This window comes from Chaetura pelagica, unplaced genomic scaffold (genome assembly GCF_000747805.2).
Source record: "Chaetura pelagica isolate M959 unplaced genomic scaffold, ChaPel_1.0 scaffold559, whole genome shotgun sequence".
Lineage (NCBI taxonomy): Eukaryota > Metazoa > Chordata > Aves > Apodiformes > Apodidae > Chaetura > Chaetura pelagica.
The window spans coordinates 449,646-459,534 of record NW_009970722.1 but is presented as its reverse complement, the minus strand read 5'-3'; the positions used below and the strand labels follow the sequence as shown (position 1 = coordinate 459,534).

At 40.4% G+C, this 9,889-nt stretch overlaps 1 protein-coding gene across 1 annotated transcript in view; it reads left to right on the top strand.

Moving 5' to 3' along the window:
* Positions 1-9,889, top strand: part of ARHGEF28 (Rho guanine nucleotide exchange factor (GEF) 28) — a 109,160-nt gene that overhangs the window by 88,314 nt on the left and 10,957 nt on the right. The window contains exons 36-37 of the mRNA XM_010006381.1: positions 8-196; positions 3,155-3,455. Coding sequence (XP_010004683.1) covers positions 8-196; positions 3,155-3,455 — 490 coding nt within the window. The remainder of the gene's footprint in view (positions 1-7; positions 197-3,154; positions 3,456-9,889) is intronic.

The following is a 9,889-nucleotide window of genomic DNA, read 5'->3' as shown; positions in this document are numbered from 1 at the left end:
GTGCCAGGAGGAGCGGCTGGAGAGGAGCCGGCAGGCACTGGCGCTGCAGCTGCAGGAGTACCAGCAGAGCCTGGAGAGGCTCCAGGATGGCCAGAAAATGGTGGAGAGAGAACGAGACAGAGTGAAAATGCAGCTTCTCTGGCACTGGAAGCATGGTCAACGCAGTAACCTGTTGTCATCCAGCGGTAGCTATGAGGTGTGTGGTTCCCCTCTGTGGTTATATCCCCAAATGCAGACCTAGAGAGACTTTCCTTGATGAGTAAACTAGTACATCTGAGTTTTGTTGTTGGTAACATAGTGACAGAAAATGTAGGAAGCTGAAGTTCATGCATATCCAAGGACTTTGGTTGAACCTCATTAATTTTAAGTGCAAAGTCCTGCCCCTGGGAAGTAACAACCCCGTGCATCAGTATTTGCTGGGGGCCACCCAGCTGGAGAGCAGCTTTGCAGAAAAACATCTATGGGTCCTGGTGGACACCAAGTTAAACATAAGCCAACAGTGTGCCCTGACCACAAAGAGAACTGATGGCCTCCTGGGCTGCATTGGGCGAAGTATTGCTAGTAGGTCAAGGGAAGTGATCTTTCTCCTCTGTTCCAGCCACACTGGGAGTACTGTGTCCAATTCTGGCTCTGCAGTTCAAGAGAGAGACATAGAGCTAGAGGGTGGGGAGCATGGAGGTGGGAAGAATAGTGGTCCAGTGAAGGGCCACAAAGATGTGTGAGGAGCTGGGGCATCTCTCCTTTGAGGAAAGATTGACACTGTTCAGCCTGGAGAAGAGAAGGCTGAGGGGGGATCTTATTAATGTATACAAATACTTGACGGGTGAGTGTAAAGGGGATGGAGTCAGGCTCTTTCCAGGGATGCTCAGTGGCAGCAGCAGAAGCAGCGGTCATATACAGAAACACAGGAGGTTCCCTCTGAACATCACGAAACAGTTTTCTCCCACAAGGGTGTCCAAGCACTGGCACAAAACCATCTGAACATGGCCTTAGCATCTTGCTCTGGCTGCCCCTGCTTGAGCAGGGGAGTTGGACCAGATGACCTCCAGAGGTCCCTTTCAATCTCAATTTCAACCATTCTGTGATCTTAAGCTATGTACCCTACAGAAGCCATACTCAGACTGATGGGTATTAACTTGAGGAGATGGAAATGTTTTGTGTGAGAATCAGTGTTTTCTTCTGTTTTGCTGCTGTGTTTGCAAAATACATTGCGTCTTCCACTTCTTGTAGGAAAGCTAAATTATTATAGTGCTTGAGGCATATAAAGCTTTTAGTGAAGTCTTTGGCTGCTGTCCTCATTCCTGGACTACTGCACTGTCTCTAGTGAGGAGCAGTGGCAGCTCTAGGAGTGGGAAATGCCAGCTTCCCATGATCCCTACATGTCAGGACCTGCTGTCCTGCTCCCCTAAAACAATCAGACCCTTATGGGAAGAGGCTGGTGTGTGGCTCCATCCCTGACAGTATAATTTCTTTAAGAGCGTCATTATTATGGGATGCAATTTAAAGGAGCTCTGAAGCTGCTTAAGTATTTAGTACTAAAAGTGATTAAATTTTTCTTGAGAGTGAAGTGTAGAGGCTAACTCTGAACACAGCTGTCTGGGTGCTCACTTCCCAGGTGGGACTTGGCTTCTAGTCTCTGCCTTGGAGAGTACGGTCTTGATTTCTCTTACTGTTCTCTAAAGCACATGAAATTCAAAATATTTTGCCTGGCTTTTGCATGTATTGTAAGCTTACTGACCCAAAGAGGTTTTTTTTCCCCTCAGGTTATTGTTTTCACAAGAAAATCTGTAGAGCCTTTCCACAGGCCATCACTTCTTTAGTTTTTCACCTGGCAACTGACCCATAATAAGCAGTGACCATTTGGCGTCTAAGCCTGTTCCTGCATGCAGGAGCGCAGGATTGGCCTCTGACCTCCTCCTTTTCATCAGCTTTTGTGAACACCATGTGAACATGTCTTATCCATATATGCTTGCCCAGCCCAAACAACGAAGGTACTTCTTACTAGCGTAGCTTATGGCACAATTTTGACTGGTTAGGCAGTGCTTAAGAAGTAGACGATAAAACCAAAACTGGACTTTCTTGTCCATTTTGGTGGATGGGACTTCTGAAGTTGTTTGAGGAGAGGAAGTTGAAGGATGAGTGCCTGACCCAGGGATGGCCAGGATTTTACAGATGGAGAGGCAAAATACGCTGAGTGTCAAAGAGAGTAGTAGTTCTTAATTGAGTATGTAATGCGAAGGGTACTTGTATTTTTATTTCAAGTAAACTACATGGCTTTGGTGCATTCCAGGCCTTGGGATTGTCTTTATCCTGCATTTTCCACTACTATTCTCCTTGCAGCAGCAGAGCTGGCTGAGTAGTTGCTAGTCAGCCAATATTTCCAGCCCAGTGTTTTTGCCATGACACTGAACGTAGCTAATTTTGAATGACCAAGTATTGCAGTAACTCACGCTGCTACTTCTGCTTTCATGTGGACTCAGCCTTGTTAACCACCAGCAGGCAGGGAGCCTTAGCAGAAGCTGCACTTTCAGCCCCTGGGAACCAAGGCTGCTTGCTGAATGCTGTTTGCCATCCCCAGTTTGACTGCTGCAGTCCTCTTCTCTCTGATTACCTACCTGTATGAGGTACAGTGTTATTTTTGGATTGCAGTGCACAAAGATTTACATATGTGAAGGGGTACCTCCTGGAGCCATGGGGCAAAATATTAACCCTCTGAAAGCAGTCAGCAGTGCTCAGTGTATCTCAGGTAGTGGCCCTTGGTTATTTGCTATTTTGCAATTATTACTGAGCTTTCCTTTAGTTTGAGGGGAGCTAAGGCAAAATGTACTGGGTAATCACTGTTTATTCCTGAAGGTACATCCAGTTTAACATGTTTTGACATTAACTTATGGAAATTAGATAACTATTTGCTATGAATCCTCATTCTGTCTTGCATTTAATTTATGTATCCTGATATATAGGATTCTTCTAAAGGATTCTTCAGGACAATGTTCATAGTCACACAGTTTAGTTTTAGGTAGACATATGAGGAGTAGAGAATTTGGCTTCTTGATTCTTATGGGTCCCCTCCAACTTGAGATATTATATGATTCTATGGTTCTGGTGCTGGATAAGGGTGAAAATGCTGTTTTCTGTTCTTTTTCTCCTTCTGCAGATAGTGGGACACAATCAATCAGACAGCATATGCGGCGAAAATACATTCTACTTAAATGAAGCTGTAGTGTGTTTGTCTCTAAGCAGTCTCAACAGATCAGATTCTTCTCTTGTTTTTGAGGATGGTGTTTATGGGCTGAACATCTCAAATTCTGATGTAGCAAGGACTAGCAAAAATCAAGTGGACTTCAAAATGGACACTTCTTGTCAGCCAACGTTAGCCAATGCACTGTGGAAATCCACTGGTCCTTACCAGCAGATGTCTTTTTCCTGCGAAAGCAACAAGGATGCTTTTAATAATGGTAATTAATACTTAATTTAATTAACAGGTGGTACTGGCAGTTTGCCACCTCTCAGGATGAGTAGTCCTAGGAATGAAGACAGCTTGGTAGTGGTGGAAGCAATAGATTTTGCTGAAACAATTGGATGCTATTTTGCAAGCCTATTGAGGGTAGGTCAGGAAATGAGCAGAATAGAAATACTAAAAACTATTGAAAAAAACCCCACAACCCCCCTGTTTGTGTCTGCATAACAGTACTCAGAATGTTGTTCTTTCCAAATCCTTTCCCAGTGCCTTTTGTCTTGGTGTTTTTTGTTTTTGTTGTTATTTTTTTCATTTGTTTGGTTTGGTTTTGGTTTGGTTTTGGTTTGTGTTTTTTTTTTTGTTTAGTTGTTTTTTGGGGTTTTTTTGTTTGTTTTTTTGAGCCTAAGTCACTCTTGCTGTTCAAGGGCATTTTATTGACTGTTTTAAAACATAAATGCATAACTTGATTTCAAATTTGAATAGCTCAATTTATTGTATTAAAATAATAATCAACAGTCAAACACCCTCTTTCTTCATTGAGGATGAAATTAAAATATTTTGAAAGACTCTGTAGTTGTGGAAGGAAAATTACATCACTTCTAAGGGATAATAAAATCTTTGACAGTGAATTTCGATGTCAGCAAAAATAGCTCTTATTGCATTACCCCAAAGATAAAGAACCAAGTGATAGAACAAGAGGAAATGGCCTGAAGTTGTACCAGAGGAGGTTTAGTTGGAACACTAGGAAAATTTTCGTTACTGAAAATGTTGTCAAGCATTTTAACAGCCTGTCCAGGGAAGTGGTGATGTCAGCATTAGTGGACGTATTTAAAAGATGTGTAGACATGGTTCTTAGGGACATGATTTAGTAGTGGACCTCGCAGTGCTAGGTTAACAGTTGGACTTCGTGATCTTACAGATCTTTTCTAAGCAAAACTATTCTATGACTCTAATGAGATTGCATGGCAATTATTGATGGTAGCTACCAAAGTAAGTGGAAGAAGGCACCTATTTTAGCACTGCATTGCATTAAAAATTCCCTGAGGAGCTTAAAAACACTCTAATGAGAAACTAAACTTCTGGTTTTACTTCTTATGCTGCACAATGCTATTTCTGATCTGACTTGGTGTCTTCATTCTTTCATTAATGTGAGAGTTGTAGAGGAGCATGTGAAAACACAACTGAAAGTCTTAAAGGACAACAGTGCCCTTTTGCTGTAATAGATTAAGTAATCTGGGGGGAGTTTCCTACACAGTTGTGAAATTCAGGTGAGACATTGGAAGTCATCACTGCAGCAGTGCACGAGCTCTCATTTTTGTGCAGCTGGCAGTGTAGGGTGACTTCTGTTCTCACACCAGCTGCATGCATGTCAGGTCCCAGCAAAGACCAGTGGGCAGCAGGATCAGGAGTTAGAAACATACATAGGTACAATGGTTTTTGTTTTATGTCAAACATGTTTTATGTACAACAAAGTAGTACAAAGAAGTCCTTGATTAAGGAATACGCTGCTTAGTACTCCTTGCAACGTGTTAGGCAGGCATCCACTACATCCTTACTAGTGCTTAGTACATAGATTGCTGAAATAGCATTTTGTAATCAAAGGGAGGGCAGGCTGGTCTCATCACCACAATCAGCAAACCAAGCTGATTAGTGAAAGAGATTAGCATTTCTAAAAATGCCTGAATAATTAGCCTGGTGAAACTTGTTTTAGTTTGACTGAAGTTGTCATTTTAGTAACAGGCTAGCTAAGATAGCACAAATTTGAAAAGGAACACATACGTGGGTTTAAACCTCTCATAAGTGGATTAGCTTGCACTGGCGAATGTTCAGTGCAAACTAACCAGGATACTTTCTGTTGAGCCCACATGAGAGCATCTGGATTAATTAAACTGGCTTGTACTAGTTTAATTGCACTGATTTTCAGATAAGCTGATGGAACTTTTGTATGTATAGATGCCCTTCACCTACAATGGGCCAGCTTTGTATTCAGCTACTGTCACTATCTTGTGTAGACATCCTTATCTTGCCCTGGTAAGAGAGCACTAGTGCAATCCCAGCAGCCTGTGGACCAGCAGTGGCTACAAAGTCTGCCCAAGAGGTAGAGTAAGTAAGAGGCTCGTATAAGTATCTCTTGGCTAAGTCATGTTTGTAAAACCTGCAGTTACTGACTTGATCAACTCACAAGGCACCTTTGGCAAAGCACTGCAACAGATCCTTGCAGCATCCTGATGGTGCAGATGGTGCTGCAAAGTCCCTGTCATGTTATTAGAGCAGACAGGGCTGGGAACCTCCTCCCCGGAGAGATGTACCATCACATTCCACAGTTGCATTTATGACTGGGAGGCTGATGAGTATTTAATGCTCTGATTATGGAGTGCATGAGTCTGCACAATTCAGACTTGCTTCTGTCATGCATCAGGAGCCACCATTCATGGAGTGAGGGATGAGAAGGATGCTAAGCTTCCACCTGAAAGACACATGGCATCCAAAATCCCAGCACATAGCTCTGCACATGGAAATGAAGTAAACCACTTGTTCCAAAGCAATGTGGATCAAGTTGAGCAGTATGAACATTTCATACAAGGAAGCCAATTTACTTTTTGGTGGTGGTTGTTGTTGTGGTTTGGTTTTTGGTTTTTTTTTGGCTGTACTTTTCCCCCAAAGAGCTTAGCAGAGTGTAAGAAGATACATGACTTTTGGTTGCTTCCATTTCCTGACACCTCTGCAGGGTGTAGTCAGTTCCAATCATTGTGACAGAAAACCAACAGAGATGCAGCGAGAGGAAGAGTAGAAAGAATTTGAAAGTTAGCTGAAACTTTTAGTATTTTCTTGAAGATGAATGTTTCATGGCATTGACCTGCATTTTTCAACCATCTCTATATATAAAGTCTCAAAATCATCTTTCAAAAGAATTTCTAATACTAAGTAAAAATAGAAACAGACACTGAGTATGGTTTACTGGAAATAGCCATGTACCAGATAGATAGATGGTCAGATCTTGCATATAGCAATTTTTATGTGTACACAAAAGGAATGTCTTGGGTTTGGTTAATTTCTTCAGAATTATTAAGCATCCTGAAAGAAGTCTGTTCTGTCAAAAAAAAACCTATTTAATGAGAAGCACCACCTGAACACATTGTCAAGGAGTTAATCACACTGCACTCTACTGTATGTAAAGTGCTGTGCAATTTAGCTTCATAATTATGCTCAAATGGAAATGGCCACATTCCTCCAGTGCATAAATTTCCATTCATATTTTCTAAGGTAAGACATATGTCTCTTCACATAGCTAGTATCATGATTATATATCATAATTTTATGTGTATGGAGGGAACTTTACTGAAGGCCTGGGGGCAAGTTCCCACAAAGCTGAAACTGGCACGAGTACACTCGCTAGAAAAGGTGTGTCAGTCAATGTGAGGAAAACATGATTGAAAGAAAAATGTGTTAATGCTTTACACTAGTGGTTATGAAATTATCTGCATGAAAGAAGACAAGTACTGTGGCTAATTAGGAATCTGGGCAAGTATAGGATTTGTGTCAGACTAGACTGAGAATTGAATAAATTACTCTTGCATTTAATTGACATGTCAGGTTAACTAGTCAAAGTGATACTTAAGGGTTTACCTGTGGATTCACCTCTTTGATTTGAAGAATCAGTGCAATTTTATTTTTTTAGCTTTGAAGTGAACAGCATTGTTCACTTGTACTGCCTTTCATTTTTTTATTCAGATGTTGTAGCCACAGGAATAGAGTTGAAAAGTGATAAACCTGGAAAATTGCACTGAAACTTGCCTGTGAGAGGACTTTTCACCAAATACTTGCAGTGTTAGCATGAAGGATTTTATAGTGAAAAAATATAGTTTAAATCTTTATGGGGAAATCAGAAAAACCTTTGATCTCTGTAAACAGCTAAATACAAAAGCAGGGAGTAAAAATAGGGCTCTATTTGACTCTTGTGATGTTAATATTTTGTAAAGGACAGAAATTAGTACATATATGCATCTAGGAAAATGAGATAGTTTGATTTTTGGCAAAATAAGGCATTTATAGTGGTTTTCATCAAAGGAAGTGGCTTCTAGAGATATAAAATATTTAATTTGCTATAGAAAAAGCAAAAGTCTCATAAACAATTCGTAGTATCCTGCAACTCCATTTTTCCCCCTTGTTCTTCATAGGAATTTCCTTTCCTGTTTCTTAGCAGATGATGCTAATGGAGATTGTTCTAGTGAACCTGTTCTTGAAACTGTATCAGATTTATTTGTTTTCTTTTCCCATTGGTAATTGAGATGAAGTTTAGAACAACATGTTCTTTTTTGGCTACCTTAAAATTGGTTATGGCCTCATGTCATAAAATAAAAGTACCTGCTTATGCTTGGATCAGAGAGGCAGAGAGCAGTGCTGTAGAGGGCCTGGCTCTTTTCCCATATTTGTATAAGGTGAATTTGTTGCAGTCAGAATGTGTATTCAATTTAAAGCTGGTGCAAGCATGATAAAAAACAGGTGAAATATGCTTTGCATGATGGTGCTAAAAAAACATCTGAAGGTGTTCAAGTTTTTTTCCCCATGGTTCCAAGTCAGCACAAGATTTTGGTAAGGGGCAAAACTCAGTGGCTAAGGACCTTGTTCAAATAAGCATAGCTACTTCTGCCAGCTTTGGAGGTGGATAGTGGGATCTGATATTGAGGACTGTGTTGAATAAGATCACTTTCATCACTTGGAAACTGTTAAATAATTACTAACTGCCATGAAACAAGTCACCACGGTTCTTCATATGTGACTGTTGTGAGTTGGTTTCTCTATGATTGCTGCTGTATGTACTCCTTTTGAGTACATTGGACCCCCTCATCTTCTGAGCTGGAATAGGATCATGCCCTGTACAGCACAAACTTTACACATCTCCAGTTTAAACAGCACCTTTCATAGGTGATGGCAGGTCAACCCTTACCACCCGCAGAATGGTTGTGAATGTGAATATGCTTTTCTGCCCGTTTCGAGTTTTTCTGGTGCATTTCACAATGTTTTTAATAGTGCTGTTTTTTCACTGTTTGCCATGCACAGTGAGAGAATTCTTTCTGTTGTCCATTCACTTGAGAAGAGGGAAGGAGGGAAATATTTTAAAAGTAATGGGTGAAATGACCATGGAACTCCCAACTTGTCAGGGAGCTTCCTGAGCAGATAAGATATTTTGAGCTACTTTAAAGTTCTGGTCTTTTTTTAATTAAGTAGATGCCAAATTGAGAACATGCAGTTAATTCCAAATTGCCCTTTCCATGTTCGATATATCCCTTCTGCTCCTAGACAGATGGCTGCATAGGTGAGTGCAGAGCCCATTTGGTGCTCAATGTAAGTGGTAATGAGAATAAAATTAAATTGAAGGATGTACAAATAAGAAGTTAATTAACATCAGCACCCACATTTTCCAAATTCAGAATCACATCTATTTATTAGAACAAGTAAGATCTTACTTTTAATTTTGCGACAGATAACAATGAATTTGCTTCCTCTCCATACTGCAGATCACCAGGTTTCATGCTCTGCTGTAAGATAGTGTCAGTGGGGATACTTGGTGGAAGTGAATCATGGGAAGCATTTTTTTTCCTCTTGGGAATAGCACTGCCATTTTTTTAAAGCAGATGACAGAGGGCATTAAATCACCTGGCATTGTGATACCAAAGTGAAAAATGTGTCATTATATGTCTGCAGTTACTATATTTCAAGTAACACTTGCTTTTACAGCTTTGCAGTGCTAGGGTTTTGTAGTTCTGTTACTAATTTTCTCATCTCAAAATACTTTTTCTTATTTCTTAACATCACCACAGTGGATGCAGAAGTATTACATAACATTTTAATTAAGTCAGTTAACAATGTTGTGCTGTATGCTACTGTAAGTACAGAATTTCCTATATATTGCTGTATGTCTTTCTAGTATATTCTCATTTAGACCTCATTCACTAGGAGGGAAGTTAAAAATAGTGCGCATCTTTAAGATGATTAATGGAGTAAAGAGATTGTCCATCTTTGTCTTTTGATGTCGTACTGGTTTTGATTTAAGTCTGCACACCATACTCACGGTTTTATTGCATGCAGAATTCTTAAACAACAGGATGATGCCCAAATCTTTCTCATTTTCCTCCTATTTACAGTTCCAGCAACTTCAGTGCAGTGTTTTTTTGAAGTCAGTGGAGTTACTGGCATCAATGAATCTGGAATGGTTTGGACCATATCTCTCACACACAGATTTATTCTTTACTTTAGGTAAGGTTATTCCAATAGATACGGATTTTGGGGAAGTAAAAGGAAGAGAAGCAGCACATTTTGAAGAAGGCAGTGGGTAAGGGGTCTTTCCCCAGTCAACTGTTTTTTAGTGAAGCAGCTCCAGCTCATGGTTGTGCAGGGCTGTGACTTTAGCAGCAAGTTTGCAGGGAAAGA